Raw genomic sequence first — 17,401 nt, 5'->3', positions numbered from 1 at the left:
AGGTCAAAGCTGCCGGAAGTGGGCGGCGAGCGGAAGTGGGTGACTCTGGAATGGCGGCTGCTGGATTAGCGCAATGGGTAAGGAGCTGACAATGTCCTTTCAGGCCAGACTGAGTGAAAACAGGACAGAGTCCAGGATCAACAGGGGGTTAAAATAAATCAAAACACAACTATTATTTCATTTAAAATATTAAATTAAATAATAAGTGAAAAATGTGATTAGAATTTTTAACCGACCCATTGTCATAATATCTGTAATAAAAGCAAATTACTTTGGATGCTGGAATCTGAAACAAAAAACAGAAAATGCTAGAAAATCTCAGCAGGTCTGACAGCATCTGTGGAGAGAGGATAGAGCCAATTTGGCTTCAGTTCATCAGGTGTTGAAACCCTCAGGCATGAGCTTTCAATTTTTAGCCTGACTGTCTAAAGACAGCACGGTGACACAATGATTAACATTGCTGCCTCATAGCGTCAGGGACCCAGGTTTGATTCCTGGCTTGGGCCACTGTCTGTGCAGAGACTGCACGTTTTCACTGTGTCTGCATGGATTTTCCTCCCACAGTCCGAATGACATGCTGGTTAGGTGTATTGGCCATGCTAAATTCTCCCTCAGTGTACCTGAACAGGTGCCGGTGGTGACTAGGGGATTTTCACAGTAACTTCATTAGTGTTAATGTAAGCCTACTTATGACTAATAAATAAATTTAACTTACTTACTTACTCTATCATCTCTGTACTCCAATTCTGGTCTCTTGCACATCCTTAATTTTCTTTACTCCATTATTGATTGATGTGCCTTCAGTTGCCTAGGCTCGAAGCTCTGGAATTCTCTCCCTAAGCCTCTCTATGCTCTCCTCCTTGAAGATGCTATTTAAAACTTTTTTGATCAAGCTTTGCTCATATGTCCTGACATCTCTTTTTATACAGCTCAGTTTAACATTTGTTTGATTATCCTCCAGTAAAGCACGTTAGGATATTTTGTTACATTGAAAGTGCCATATAAGTACAAGTTGCTGCAGGTGCACCCATCTGACTGAATGGTCTGTATTCCATCACACTCTTGTTACAGACAGGAGAGGGTTTAATTTAAACAGCTCTGATTTCTCCTCTGTCTGTCTGTAAATGGAAAGGTGTTTTAATTTTGAATTTCACCTTTCAGCAGTGTAGTTCCCAACTCTTCAGTTTTGGTGTGATTCAATTTCTATTAACCCTGCAGCATTCTCGAGACAGGTAAACTCTGGGGACAGGTAAACTCTGGGATAGTTTATTCACACATTCAAACATGAGAGGAGGGTTACAATGTTGCTTTTTTAACTTGTACAATAAAAGAGGGGATATAAAGAAACATTTACAGGGCAAAGACCACAGAATAAAGAATTATTGCTTCACGTGAGTCCAGGGTTCAGAATCAAAAGTCCAGTAGTGAATTTCTTCACAGATGTCGGCAGGTTGAAGACTGATGCTGGATAATTCACTTTTCACTCACCTGTCTAGTTTGGCTTTGGCAAAGAATGTATATTCTTGAGATTGTTCACGTTCAACTATTAAAAATTTGAAAGGAAGGGTGCAGGAGCCTATGCCCGAGCAGTCTGGCAGACTCCAGTGTCTTAAGACATGTAGATAGTCTTTGTATAATTCACTCTGAATTTGGTCTCTGCAGTCACAGGGTGGTTAGCATGTCTTCAAAGATAATGGGGTGTCACCTTCTCTGAGGCTGCCAGAAAACTCCTTTTGTTCAAGGTTAAAGGCAGACATGGCTTCAGCCTTTTAAAAGTATTTGTCCCGGTTTAGAAATTTTAGAGTAGCCGTGATATTTATATATTTCATAAAGATATAATGTGACGTCTTAGCACTGTTACACTCTTGACATCAACCTTTTAAAATGGTGGAGATGCTTTCATGGGTCTGGATGAGTCACTCATCTCAGATTGCTTGGTTAATATTACTGGTCCTGTTTAGCCTCTGGTAAATGATGATCCTCATTGGAGAGCCCAAAAATAAAGGTCAAGGGGAGATGGTTGGGTATTTTTGATAAGATTATTGCCTGGCATTTATGTGGGCACAAATATTATCTGCTATTTCTAAGCCCAAATCTGAATCTTCTCCAGATCCTAAAGTAGACCGGAATGGGATGCTTCCTGAATAGAGTTGAGTACTGTGGAATCTGACCTTATAAAGGAGGGAAGACTTTGCTGAAGCATCTGTAGTTGTTTGGACCATTGACACTCCCTGAGAAACTCTTCAAGGGCTGTGATGAGTGCCCTCTGACAACCTTCCATTGTGTCAGATATGACTGCAGTTACTGGAGTTGTTTTGCTTTTGACTGCCATGGACTGTTGCTATGGTTCCATGATACTATACTCAGTAAATGCTGTTTCGATGGTCCAGTTATTTATAAATGGTATATATAAAAATATTTTTGTACAATCTTTGTAGTAAAATTAATTTAACAGTTGAAGCAATCTTTTTTTTAATGTTAATGATTTCAGATGTTGAACTGATGTGCCCTGGATTATACTGTGGAAAATCAATAATAGAAAGCAGAAATGATAGTCAGACACAGTATGGAGACTGTGGGGTAAGTTCTTTGGCACTTTTTGCTATTCTTGCATTCAGTAAATTTGATAGTACTTAATAATCGTAGTGTAGGACTGGTATTTAAAGATCACTGGCCCCGCTTGGTAATTGCATGAGAACTACCACCCAAGCAACAATTTTTTATCCAGGATATAACACATATTCTTTAAGATATAACAATAGTTTATTCTGTGAATGATTGTTTATTATGCAGGACATGTATTGATCATACAATCTTAAATCCATGTTTCATTCCAAACATGCTTTGGACATAAAAATTTGATGCTTGGACTCTGGCATGCATTGTTTTCTTTTGAGAGACCCTAAATTTTGTAATTAGCTTTGACTGTACATTTGCAAGTTGGAAGTGTTGGGCTAATTTATGCACAGAATTCAATATGCAGTGCTGCAGTATTTAATTTTATGACTCAATATATAAATCACACTCTATTCATGTGTGTTTAAAGGATCATGATTACATGTTCAGAGGAGGCTTGTAGATTACCTGATTTGAATGAGAAATAATTCATCCTGGAATTTGAAACTGAGTTAGATGTGAGTCACTGAATACCCTGGCAGTGATTCGCTTCTGGACTCAAACTACAAGTATTCAAGGTGATAAAAGCAAATTGCTGTGGATGCTGGAATCTGAAACCAAAAGAGAAAATGCTGGAAAATCTCAGCCGGTCTGGTGTCCCTGGAGAGGGAGCATGCGGTGTCCATGGGTGCGGTTGACGCCTTCTGCGCCCGCTGGGCACCGCAGGGGTTGGGGTGCGTTATTGACCCTGACAATCACATTTTAATTTGATGTTTTTAAGTTTCCTTTGTACTTTGATTTCTGTTCGGGCTGTTCCCCCTCCTTTTGGGGAGCTGCCCCTTTTACTTTGTCCTGACTTAATCTGAGTTTGTTTATTTGGTTTGACCTAAAAAGAGGGCAGCATCTGTAAGGAGAGAAAAGAGCTGATGTTTCAAAACTCGAAGCGTCAGCTCTTTTCTTTCTTTACAGATGCTGCCAGACCTGCTGAGATTTTCCAACATTTTTCTCTTTTAGTATTCAAGGCGATGTCAGGCTCTGATTTTGGTGAAATGGAAGGATTCGTAGTTTGAGTTCAGAAACAAATTAATTGTGTGTTGTTTTGTTACTTCACTACATTCTGATCTAATTTCAAACTCCAGCTTGATTTTTGTTTCATCCTCCACGTCACTGTCTAATAATCCTGGGAAATCCCTGTGATGGTTTTTCTTTTGCTAATTCATGAAAAATAGCTTCAATACACCATATTAATACAATGCTGTACATTTTTGCATTTCATTGTTATACTTAATCTTACACTGAACTATTTTATTCTTGCTTGTAATACACCCTGGGTGAAAGGAACTGTTGGGTTATATGATGACAATTGTGGTTTGGGCTTTCATTGATCAAATTGTGAAAAGGTAAACTTCTGCAGAAATCTAGCGGAGCACGAAAACAGATAGGCTGCTGCATGAAACCTAAGAAAAATATATTTGCAGAAACTCTGAGACCCAGATATGGGGAGAGCTGAGACAAAATTGAGCATCAAGGCCACTATGTTTTCCTTGCTTTGACCAGGGTGCAGCATTGAAATGTTTATAAACTGACAGGCGTCTTGAGTGCGGGAGGTCAGACATCTTTAAAGTCTGACTTGGCTTGAGTGGGCAGATGGGCAAATGACATCCTTACTTAATGACTATTCAAATAATAGATAATGATTGTGTTAAATTGGTCTCTTTGCTGTGTAAAGAATGAATAAGAGGAGATTCCCTGAGCACATAGATTACAGAGGTTTATTTGTTCACGGAATATGGGCATCGCTGGCTAGGCCAGCATTTATTGTCCATTCTTAATTGCCTTAGAGAAGGTGATGGTATGCTGCCTTTTTGAACCACTGTAGTTGATTTGTTGTAGGAATACTCAGTGTTCTTGGAAGGGAGTTCCAGAATTTTGATCCAGCAACAGTGAAGGAATGATGATATAGTTCCAAGATATTGTGTGTCGTATTGACTGGCATGACGGTATCTGGGGCAACCCTAGGGAGTAGTTACCGGGAGATCCCGTTTTTACCTAGGTTATAATGATAATGCTGTTGTACTTTAATCCTTTTACTCAAATATGAATATGTGTTAAGTCTTACTTATACTAAATTAAATATAACTACTGTCACCAATAAGCATTGTCACTTCAAATCATTTTAGAAATTGAGATTGAAGAGATTAAACTCTAGTTATTACGAATGCTAACAGTTGGGAATTTGCAATATCTTTCCAATTAAAACAAATGTTGTAAATGTATTTACATGTATTAAAACTGGAAGAGTTGGCAACCTAAATATTTAATATAACTTAAAAAATCCTCTGCAGGTATGCCCAAGAGGGGAAAGAACGGATGCTGTGAAGATTTGTCGTAAATGTGAGGATTCACCAGAGCTATATGACTGGCTGTATCTTGGCTTCATGGCAATGCTACCTCTGGTTTTGCATTGGTTCTTTATTGAATGGTATTCAGGCAAAAAGAGGTTAGTATTATTTGAGAAACATAAACATAAATGTTGTTGTTACAATATTTTGCCTTTTGGATGTGTAGGTGTCACAGGAGGTTAAACATTGGACTTTCACCTGTAGGAGATAGATTAGCAGAGAATAAGGGGGTAAAATCAACTTTGGTTGATGCAAGGGGCTAAGATTGAGCAATCTTAATTCAGTTTCTGGCAGGCACTGTGCAACTATTTATTTCCTTAAACTTGAAAATGCTGTTGCATTGTTACTGATCTGCTTTACAACAACATTTGTTATAATTTTAAATGCAATTGCTTTAGTTTGGTGAATATTGAATTTTTTTGACTTGTGAGCTGGGAATGGCTGATAAGTCAGATGATGTATTGTTTTAAGTTGACTGGAGCAATACATCATGTAATTCATAATTGAGTCATAACAGCGCAGAGGAGGCCCATCAAGTCAATACTAGTTCTCTGTTGAGCAGTTCAGATAATCCCACTCCTGTAAACCTGTTCCCTAAGTCTGTGATCATCTCCACTGCCATCACTCTCATAGGCAGCAGGTTCCAGATCACTACTATGTGCTGCATAAAAAAAAGAGTTCTTCCTCACACTCCCCCTCGTATTGCTTGCCCAAAACCTTAAATCTGTGTCCCTTGTCCTTATAATATCAGCTAATCGGAACAGCTTTTCTTTGTCTACCTTATCTAAATCTGTAGTAATTTTCTTTACCTCTAAAATCTCCCCTCAACCGCCTTTGCTCTAAGGACAAATAATCCCAGCTTGTCCAAACAAACCTGAAGCTAAAGTTCCTAATTCCCGAAACCATTCTGGTAAATCTCTGCAACCTCACTACACCCTCACCCCCGAAAATGTGGTGACCAGAATAGGATGCAATACTATACAATTAGGAACATCGGAACAAAAGGTCAGTCAGCCTGGCGAGCTTGCTCCACTATTCAATTAGATCATGGCAGATTGTCTACCTCTGTGCCATTTTCCTGTGCTATCCTTTAATGGCATTAGTCTATAGAAATCTGTCGATTGATTTCTGTCTTGAACTTGCTCAAATGATTGAGCTTTCACACCCAACTGAGGTAAAAAGTTCCAAAGATTCACCACCCTCTGAGTAAAGAGATTCCAGTTAATCTCAATCTTAAATGGCCTGTCCTTATTCTGAGACTGTATCCCCTGGCTCTAGATTGATCAGCAAGAGAAACCTCCTATCTGTACCTACTATGTCACACTCTGTATGTTTCAATGAGATCACCCCTCATTCTTTGAAACTGTAGAGAATACAGGCCCAGTTTCCTCAATCTCTTCTCGTGAGACAATCTTGACATCCCAGAGATTAGTCTGATGAAGCTTTGTTGCAGTCCTTCTGTGGCCGGTATCTCCTTTCTTAGATAAGGAGACCAATACTGTACACAACACTCCTGGTGTGCTCTCACCAAGGTTCTATGATTTCAGCAAGACACCTTAACTTCTGTAATCAAATCCCCCTAGTGACTCATGAACAAGGACACTTTTTGGACACCAACACTTGCCAACCTCCCACCATTCAAGAAATATTCTGACTTTGTGTTTTCTACAAAAGTGACTAACTTTACACTTACGTTATATTCCAACTGCCACGTTTTTGCTCATTAGACGGTCCAAAGCTTAAAGCTTCGTTGCATCTTGCTCCCAGCTTACATTTCCATCTAGTTTTGTTTCATCAGCAGATTTTGAAACATTACAAACGGTCCCACATCTAAATTTATATAGATTGTGAATAGATGTGGCCCTAGCACTGATCTTTGTGGTACCCCTTGAGTAACAGCTTGCTGTCCTGAGAATGACCCATTTATTCCTTCTCTCTGCTTTCTGTCTGTTAACTAATTCTTAATCCATTGTGGTATATTACCTCTAATCCCATATGCTCTAATTCTGTTTACCAACCTCCTGTGTGAGACCCTATAAAAGCCTTCAGAAAATCCAAATACACCACATTCACTCATTCTTCTTTACCTATGCTACAAGTAATAGACTCAAATAACTTCCAAAAGGTTCATAAAACATGATTTCCTTTCCATAAATCCATGTTGATTATACCATTGTTTTCAAAATGTCCTTTTATCACATCCTTTATAATAGATTCTAACATTTTCCCTACTATTGATGTCAAACTAACAAGTCTATATTTCTCTATTCCCCCTCCCTTCTTAAATACTGGAGTTACATTTGCTACTTTCCAGTCTGCAGGACTCCCTTTAGAATCTATAGAATTTTGAAAGATTACCACCAACGCATCCACTGTCTGTATAGCAATCTCCTTTAACATTCTGGAATGTAGTTCACCTAATCCAGGAGATTTATCAACCTTCAATCCAGTTAACTTTTCAAGTATTTTTCAACACTGTGGAACTCGCTACTACTGGGAGTGCTTGGATTGAACAGATGCATTTGAGAATTATATTCATGGTTACGATGGTAAATTTAGATTAGGAAAGATGAGACACGGCTGGAGTGCAGTATAAACACTGCCATGGATGGGCTATGTTGAATGGCCTGCTCCTGTGCTGTATATCCTGTGTATCCTAGATGCTTCCACACTGCATTGTTCTAGGCAACTGTAACAATAGCTTTCCACCAATTTATCTTCCAGACTGTGTTTGCCTTTTTGAAGATTTAAGAGCCCTGTGATAATTTCATTGCCTTTGTTAAAAGCTCCAATTATCCCCAATTATGTGGTATAATTGATAATTAATTTAAACTACTCCCACCGGATTTCTGATCTTAATTATTCTTAATCCCTATCCATACTCATTGTACCCCTTGATCTTCTGGGCCAAGCTGCTTTTTCCATCCCTCTCCCACAGGTCCACTTCCACACCTAGGCTTAACGTGGGTCGCGCATCTCATTCTCCCAGTGGTCTACCCTCAGTACTTGGTTTATTCTGGGTTGCTTCTCTCGATGATTCATTCTCTCACTTGTTTTGTCCAGGGTCAGTAGGATCAAAGGGGCAATCTGTCTGTGAAGCCGCAGACATTGGAAGGGTGTTACATGAATATTTCTCATTGGTCTTCACTCAGGTAAAGAAGAACATAGGTATAGAATTCAGGAAGAAGGACTGTGAAGACCTTGAGCAGTTTGAAATAAGAAGTGAGGAGGTATTGGAGGCTAGGCTTTGATGGGCTTAAAAATGGACATATCCCTCAGTCCAGATGAATTGCATCCCAGGCTCTGTGGGAGGTGAAGAAGGAAATTGCGGGGGCTCAGACACAAATTTTTAATTCCTTTCTGGCTACCGGGGAAGTGCCAGAGGATTGGAGGATGGCTAATGTGATTCTCCTTTTCAAGAAGGGTGGTAGAAATGAACCAGGGAATTACAGACCAGTGAATCTCATGTCAATGGTAGGCAAATTATTGGAGAAACTTGTGAAGAAGAGAATTAATCTCCATTTGGAAATGCATAGGCTTGATTGGGAATAGTCAACATGGCTTTGTCAGAGGGAAGACATGCCTAACAAATAGAATTTTTCAAAAAGTAATTAAATATGTGGATGAGAGAAGTGCAGTCGATGTAGTTTAGCAGAAAGATTTTAGCAAAGCCTTTGACAGGGTCCCACACAGGAGACTGATTGAGAAGGTTGAGGCACATGGAATTCAGGGAAACTTGGCGAAATGGATCCAAAACTGGCTTAGGAATAGGACATAAAGGCCGGTGGTAGAAGGCTGTTTGAGTGACTGGAGGTATACCACAAGGTTCAGTGCTGGGTCCTTATTGTTTGTTATATACATGGATGATATCGATCATAATGTGGGGGGGAAATGATAAGTAAGTTTGCAGATGACACCAAGATTGGTAGAGTAGTTAATAGTGAAGATATCGATAAGTTTGTCAGATGGGTAGAGCAGTGGCAAATGGTATTTAACCCTGATAAGTGTGAGGTGATACATTTTGGAAGAAGTAATAAGACAAGGGAGTATTTAATGACTGGCAGGACACTCGGAAGCTCAGATCGTGGGGTATCTATTCACAGATCCTTGAAGGTATCAGGGCAGGTGACTAGGGTAGTTAAGAAGGCATATGGGACACTTCCTTTTATCAGTCATGACGTAGAGTATAAATGCAAGGATGTTATGTTGGAGTTGTACAGAATGTTAGCTCGCCCACGACTGGAGTACTGTGTGTAGTTCTGGTCACCTCGCTATAGGAATGATGTGATTGCACAAGAGGGGATACAGAGGAGATTCACCAAGATGTTGCCTGGGATGGAGCATTTGAGCTATAAGGAGAGACTGATTAGGATTGGATTGTTTTATTTAGAGAAGATTGAGAGGGGACATGATTGAGGTGTATAAGATTATGAGGGGTATAGACAGGGTGAATAGGAAGCACTATTCCCCTTGGTTGAGGGGTCAATCATGAGGGGGCATAGTTTTAGGGTGAGGAGATTCAATGGGGATTTGGGAAAAAGATTTACTCAGGGTGCTGGGAATCTGGGATGCCTGGAAAGGCAATGGAGTCTGGAAAACTTAGAACCTTTAAATGGTATTTGGATGAGCACTTGAAATATCATAACATTCAGGGATATGGGACAAGTGCTGGAAAATGGGATTAGCATGGCTTTAGTGGTAGTTATTGTCGATGCAAATCATAGAAATCATAGAAACCCTACAGTGCAGAAGGAGGCCATTCGGCCCATCGAGTCTGCACTGACCACAATCCCACCCAGGCCCTACCCCCACATATTTACCCACTAATCCCTCTAACCTACGCATCTCAGGACTCTAAGGGGCAATTTTTAACCTGGCCAATCAACCTAACCCGCACATCTTTGGACTGTGATGGGCCTAAGGGCCTTTCCTGCGCTGTACGACTCTATGACCCCTCTTACTCTCTTGCCTCTCTGCTTATGGTCTTTGTTTTATCTCGAGTTGCTCTTCTTGCTTTCCCACTGGTCCACTCTCACTCCTTGTTTTATCTGGGTCATTCCCCTCGCTCTCCCGCTGGTCTGCTCTCACTCCTCATTTCATCCAGGGTCATTTCTCTCGCTGGTCCACTCTCAGTCCATGATTTATCCAGGTTTGGTCCTCTCAATCTCCCCTATGTCCCCTCCAGTATTTTATCTTGGGTTGCTCCTCTTGCTGTGTACATCTGCTATTTTCTGAGGTCTAGATCTCCCCCTATCACAGTGAAAAGCCTGCTTCTATCAGCTCCATCGCATTCCTTCATAATTTTAAATCACCCCAAATCCCCGTCATCCTAATGAGAAAAGCCTCTTTTTTTGGTTTTTTCCCTTCTTTGCATTTCCTCCATAACGGTGCAAGTGAAATCTATTGTCAGTATTTCAAGGAAAAGACTGAAGTTCATCTTAACAATTACTGATACTTTTTTTTTCTATAGTTCCAGTGCACTTTTTCAGCATGTGACAGCCTTATTGGAATGTACTGTTGCAGCTATTGTTACATTGTTGGTGAATGATCCAATGGGACAGCTAAAAATCCGATCCTGCCATGTGAAGATGCTTTCAGACTGGTATACAATGCTTTATAATCCAAGTCCCGATTATATCAACACATTGCATTGTACACAGGAAGCTGTATTCCCTTTGTAAGTATATGATTTTCAATAAAATGTTACGTTGATTTGCTTACTTTTTGGTTATATTAATTTATTTACTGCCGTCAACGTAAGTACGAGTTGAACATAAAATATTTTCAACAGGTGAGAGCTCCATACAGTGCTCCAGTGTACACCCATACAGATAAAAACAACTATATTATGGTGTTAATTATTAAATATATTTAATTATATGTAGGTGGTAGGCATTAATTGTGACGTCACTTGGGCACATTCAAAGATACACTTAGTAAAATTGTAGGGTAGTTGAGTTAGGAATTTGTATTTAACTCTGTAAATGAGTGTGAGACTGAAAATTAGTTCCAGTACTTTCTTTCACCAACTGGCTTCCTGAAAAGAACACAGTATCTGTCATTTTTCCCATTTCCATTTTACAGAGGCAAATGCAATTTTAGCTTTTTGAGCATTTGTTACGGCTCGACGGCCCTGGTAGTTAGAAGTATTGAGGGAATACAGATCTTAAATTGGGAGCCAGCTTTCTGCAAAATGAGAATCTCAACTTCACCGATTGCTCATCTCCTCTATTGGCTGTTCTGATGGTCAGTCTTGTCTGTTTGTTTTCAGATACACTATCATCTTCATATACTATGCCTTTTGTTTGGTTTTTATGATGCTGCTTCGTCCACTCCTGGTTAAAAAGATTGCCTGTGGTCTTGGAAAATCTGATCGATTTAAAAGTATTTATGCAGCCCTATACTTTTTCCCTATTCTTACCGTGCTTCAGGCAGTTGGTGGAGGCCTGCTCTGTAAGTACATTTTCATGTTTAGATGCTACCTTTGGATCTAGATACACTTCAAAACCTCGCTGACTGCAAGTTTTGCCATAACTTACTTGACTTCAATAGTAATTCATTTATAATGTTAGTTTGTTGCAACATATTTTGAAGCTTTTTGAATTTAATGATCATCATTGACAGATAAATAAATGTTTTTTCTGTAATTTTATTTGCTGCTTCATTAATTATTCCATGTCACAAAAGACTTATTCTAAGTCTATGGCCATAATATTTTATTCCTTGTCCTGATCTTTGACTCTTCCTTGGTATTCAATGCAACGAATCATAACGTGCTCTCCTCCTTTTGTTCCTTTTCTCATAATTGTTTCTGCCACCTTCATGCGGACTGTTCTACAAGCCTTCAGCTCTAAAATGAATTGCCCAGTTTTAGAACATAGAACATAGAAAAGCTACAGCACAAACGGGCCCTTCGGCCCACAAGTTGCGCCGAACATGTCCCTACCTACAACCCTCTATCTTACTAACTTCCATGAACTTATCCAAAAGTCTCTTAAAAGACCCTATCGAATCCGCCTCTACCACCACTACCGGCAGCCGATTCCACGCACCCACCACCCTCTGAGTGAAAAACTTACCCCTAACATCTCCTCTGTACCTACTGCCCAGCACCCTAAACCTGTGATCTCTTGTGGCAACCATTTCAGCCCTGGGTAAAAGCCTCTGAGAATTCACTCTATCAATACCTCTCAACATCTTATACAGCTCTATCATCAGGTCACCTCTCATCCTTCGCCTCTCCAAGGAGAAAAGACTTAGCTCTCTCAACCTATCCTCATAAGGCATGCCATCTAATCCAGGCAACATCCTTGTAAATCTCCTCTGCACCCTTCAAGGATCTTTCTTAGCAGCTTCTCCAAACTAACATCCTTGAAAGGAACAATTTGAGTTTTGTAACTTGTAGACATTTCTCACCATAAAGTAGATTTAATGGTGAAGATAGTGCACACCCTATCCTGTGTCCAGTTCCCTTGCATGCTAGGAGTGCACTGGGAGCGCCATCCATCATATAAAAATCAGGTCACCTTGAGGTGAAGGTCAGCTTACTGCAGTGCAGGTATTGTTCTGCTTTTATAAGTGCAGTCTTTGCTTGAATTGATGCAGGGTATTTTATTCCAAAATTAATTTTTAATCACTGAAAGCAGCTATTTGCTTGATCTGCTCAAGAATAGTTACAGGGAAAAATTGACCTTGAATTATTAAAGATATAAGGCGTAGGCATAAGATTTAAAAATTAAATCAGTTCTCCTCAACTTCTAAGTTCACCCCTGTATTGGTGTTGTACTCAACTGGGACAATTTATAGTTCAGCTTGTTCTGCGGCCAATGTTAATTTCTAACTACTTAAGAGAAGAATGTTAAGATTAAGCATTGAAAGGTCTATTTCCTTTTCTGTACAAGTCAATTTAGGCTGAAATTTTAAGGCTATTCAGGGTCAGTTGAAATTTCATTTCACAGTTAGGCTCTCGTATGGTCGTTCCTAGTGAATTATCATATAATCACATGCATGTGTATATATGTGTCTGTGTATTTAACAGATGAGAAAGAGTTCACAACAAATGTTTAAATCTATATATTATGTGTATTATAATATATTGTATGTTGACTTATTTACAAAATGTATACATTTATACAGTATTTTAATAGAAAGATAATGTACAAAAAAGGGCTGAAGGGTGGATCAGTAAATTTGCTGATGACACCAAGATTGGGGGAGTAGTGGATGAGGTGGAGGGCTGTTGTAGGCTGCAAAGAGACATAGATAGGATGCAGAGCTGGGCTGAAAAATGGCAAATGGAGTTTAACCCTGATAAATGTGAGGTGATTCATTTTGGTAGGACTAATTTAAATGTGGATTACAGGGTCAAAGGTAGGGTTCTGAAGACTGTGGAGGAACAGAGAGATCTTGGGGTCCATATCCACAGATCTCTAAAGGTTGCCACTCAAGTGGATAGAGCTGTGAAGAAGGCTTATAGTGTGTTAGCTTTTATTAACAGGGGGTTGGAGTTTAAGAGCCGTGGGGTGATGCTGCAACTGTACAGGACCTTGGTGAGACCACATTTGGAATATTGTGTGCCGTTCTGGTCACCTCACCATAAGAAGGATGTGGAAGCGCTGGAAAGAGTGCAGAGATTTACCAGGATGCTGTCTGGTTTGGAGGGTAGGTCTTATGAGGAAAGGTTGAGGGAGCTAGGGCTGTTCTCTCTGGAGCGGAGGAGGCTGAGGGGAGACTTAATAGAGGTTTATAAAATGATGAAGGGGATAGATAGAGTGAATGTTCAAAGACTATTTCCTCGGGTGGATGGAGCTATTACAAGGGGGCATAACTATAGGGTTCATGGTGGGAGATATAGGAAGGATATCAGAGGTAGGTTCTTTACGCAGAGAGTGGTTGGGGTGTGGAATGGACTGCCTGCAGTGATAGTGGAGTCAGACACTTTAGGAACATTTAAGCGGTTATTGGATAGGCACATGGAGCACACCAGGATGATAGGGAGTGGGATAGCTTGATCTTGGTTTCAGATAAAGCTCAGCACAACATCGTGGGCCGAAGGGCCTGTTCTGTGCTGTACTGTTCTATCTATAACAATTGTTCACTAATTTTTGTTCTATACATTTATTTTAGATTATGCTTTTCCATACATAATTCTTGTCTTGTCCTTGGTAACTTTGGCTGTATACATGTCTGCTTCAGAAATACAGGTAAGTTAGAGCATTTCATTTTATCATAAGTTCAAAAGAATTGTAAATTTAATGTTGTACAAACTGTTTTTCAATATAACATGGTTTGGAAAGCTTTTAGCATTTCAATTAAAAACATTGAAGTTGTAATAGCCCATAGGACTGTAATTTAAAGCTCATATTTTATAAATGGAGTATATGCAGACAAAGGTTTTATTGTAAGAATTGTTATATAAACAACTTAATGATTAGAAGCTTCGTAACGCTCAGTTTTTAGAAATCATCGGCGTGATAAGTGAGATCAGCTCCATTAATGGCTAAGAAACAGTTTTAGGATGTTGCTGAATTATTGAAGGTCTAATTGGGGGAAAACGTATGATGACATTTTTGATGCCATCTTCTCTCCAATTCTATTAAAAATGCAGATCAAATGAAATGGGGTTTTATCACAGCAATAGGGTAAATATTTCAAACTAACTTAAAAATGTGTTCTTCACTGACAGACATACAAGGATCTGATCACCAAAAAGAAGAGGCTGGTTGTCCTGTTCAGTCATTGGATGTTGCATGCCTATGGAATAATTTCAATTTCCAGGTTAGATAAACTGGACCAAGATCTGCCTCTGCTGGCGTTAGTGCCCACTCCAGCACTTTTTTATCTGTTGACTGCTAAATATACAGAGCCTTCAAGAATATTGTCAGAAGGTGGCAATGGACATTGAAAAAGGGACATTTAGAAAATCAGTTAGAATTAACTGTTTCAAGCAATCTGAAAATAAATATCAGTATAATTATTGTCAAAATGACTTTCTGTATACTGTTGCTTGTTGAGTTGATGTGCTGTCTGCTTTGTAAGTATGTATATTGTAATGTTCTATTTACATGTTTTGACAATATAGCATTAAAATGCATAAAAGAGACTTTATTGAAATAAGTTGAATACATCTCACATAGCCGCTATGGTTAATACAACTGTAAACTTCAGCTTCTTTATCATCCTGTGGGGACAAAATATAAATGGTGAAGTTTTGAAAAGATTTATCTCTTCGCAACTGCAGTTCTGCAGCTGTTCAAATTCAATCAATATTTTTCTTCTCTACTATTAATTTACTACTAATGCATTTCTGAATTTTTGCTATTACCAATGCTTTTAAAGATTTCTTTGATCTCAGGAAAAAAACTAAATCAATTCTCCCTTATTGAACAATGGGTTTTTTTTCAGAAGGGCAGTGCATTCAACATGCTGATTGGTAGAAAGTGGGAGGAGCTGTCTAAATTGATCATTGATTCTCAATTTCTTTCAGGGGCTGTCCATAGTTTTAATAAATTAGATGAAGATAAAAAATATTTTTTAAGTTGCCACAGTAATAATCAGTCCACATTTTCCAACTGTGATTCTGAACTATGCATTTTCTAAGTGGTATATTTGCTACTGTACCTATATCCTGTTGTTGGCTTTCTATTATTGGAGGTGAAGCCTCCTGAGGCAAGATGATCCTTGACTATGCTTCAAATCACATTTTTGAGATTTTACATTTAAATATAATGTTTCTGAATCTCAAAATTGTTATGGTGCAGGAGGAGATCATTTAGGCCATTGTGTCTGTACCAGCTCACCAAACAAGCATCATGAGTGCCATTCTCCTGCACATTGTCTGAAAATTCCTTCTTGAAGGCCTCAATTGAACCTGTCTCCACCACACTTCCAGGCACAGCATTACAGACCTGTATCACTCGGTGAAAAGAATGTTTCTCTCATCACATTTGCTTCTTTTGCAAATCATTTTAAATCCTTGCCTTGTTGTACTTGATCCTTTTACGAGGGTGGACAGTTTCTCCCTATCTGCTCTGTCCAGCTCCCCCATGACTTTGAGCATCTCTATCAAATCTCCTCTTAGCTTTCTTCTCTCCAATCTATCCTCATAACTGAACTTTCTTATCCTTGGAACTGTTCTCGTAACCTTGTCTGTACTCTCTCCAATGCATTCACATCCTTCTCATAGTGTGACACCCAGAACTACACAGAATATTCTAGCTGAGGTCTAATTAGTGTCAAGTATAAATTCAGCATAACCTCCTTGCTCTTGTACTCTATGCCCCTATTAGTAAATCCCAGAATACAATATTCTTTTTTAACTGCTCTCTCCACCAGTCCTGCCATCTTCAATGATCTATGCACATATACACCAAGGTCCTTCTGCTCCTGCACACCTTTAGGAATTTTACCCCGTCTCTCCATGTTCTTCCTACCAAAATGCATGGCCTCACACTTCTCCGCATTGAACTTCATCTGCCACCGATCTGCCCACTCTACCAACTTGTCTATGTCTTTTTGATGTTCTGCACTGTCCTCATAGTTTACAATGTTTCCAAGCTTTGTATCATCTGCAAACTTTGAAAGTGTCCCCTACACACCAAGATCTAAATCATTAATATATTATCAGGGAAAGCAAGGAACCCAATACCAACACCTGAGGAACACCACTTGCAACCTTCCTCCAGCCTGAAAAATATACAATGGCCATTCCTCTCTGTTTCCTACTATTCAGCCAATTTTATATCCGCATTGCCACTATCCCTTTTATTCCATGAGCTATAACTTTTCTCACAATTCTGTTGTGTGGCACCGAATCAAATGTCTTTGACAGTCCATGTACACAACGTCAACAGCATTACCCTCATTGGCCCTTTCTGTTAACTTCTCAAAAAATTCCAAGTTAGTTGAACACGATTTCCCCATTGGAAATCTGAGCTGGCTCTTCCTAATCAACCTACATTTTACCACGTGACTACTAATTCTATTCCAGATAATTGTTTCAGAGAAGCTTGCCCATCACTGATGTTAAACCGACTGGTTTGTAATTGCTGGGGCTATCCTTACAATCTTTTTTGAACAAGGGCGTAACATCTGAATTCTCCAGTCCTCTGGCACCTCCCCTGATTCTAGAGAAGACTGGAAGATTATGGCCAGTACCCCTGTAATATCCTTGGATGCAGTGGACCAGTGCCTGGTCAGCTTTCAGTACTGGCAGCCTATTCAACACTTCCTCATTATCAATTTTGAACCCTTCAAGCGATACTTTCCTTGTCTGTCACCATGTCCTGGTAGCATCTATTTCCCTGATAAAGACAGATGCAAAATATTCATTTAATACTTCAGCCATGCCGTCAGCCTCCATGTGCAAATTCCCTTTTCGGTCC

At 39.5% G+C, this 17,401-nt stretch overlaps 2 protein-coding genes across 3 annotated transcripts in view; one reads left to right on the top strand and one right to left on the bottom strand.

Annotated features, from left to right (window-relative positions):
- Positions 1-8: 8 nt before the first annotated feature.
- jkamp (jnk1/mapk8 associated membrane protein) lies at positions 9-16,904 on the top strand. Of its 2 annotated transcripts, none has more exons than XM_078233821.1 (7): positions 9-77; positions 2,492-2,580; positions 4,962-5,116; positions 10,489-10,695; positions 11,290-11,471; positions 14,145-14,221; positions 14,704-16,904. In XM_078233821.1, the coding sequence occupies exons 1-7, from the start codon at positions 74-76 to the stop codon at positions 14,920-14,922; spliced, it is 933 nt and encodes a 310-aa protein (XP_078089947.1). In that variant the 5' UTR covers positions 9-73; the 3' UTR covers positions 14,923-16,904. The 2 variants fall into 2 exon arrangements, with proteins under 2 accessions (XP_078089947.1, XP_078089945.1); XM_078233819.1 differs by lacking the exon at positions 9-77 and adding an exon at positions 2,123-2,403 and having other exon boundaries at positions 14,704-15,112.
- ccdc175 (coiled-coil domain containing 175) overlaps positions 15,104-17,401 on the bottom strand; it is a 64,501-nt gene continuing 62,203 nt past the window's right edge. The window contains exon 17 of the mRNA XM_078233818.1: positions 15,104-15,198. The gene's annotated coding sequence lies outside the window, so the exon portion shown is untranslated. The remainder of the gene's footprint in view (positions 15,199-17,401) is intronic.

This window comes from Mustelus asterias, chromosome 18 (genome assembly GCF_964213995.1).
Source record: "Mustelus asterias chromosome 18, sMusAst1.hap1.1, whole genome shotgun sequence".
In the NCBI taxonomy this organism is placed as follows: Eukaryota; Metazoa; Chordata; class Chondrichthyes; order Carcharhiniformes; family Triakidae; genus Mustelus; species Mustelus asterias.
The sequence above is the reverse complement of the archived record's forward strand: the minus strand, read 5'-3'. Positions and strand labels throughout refer to the sequence as shown.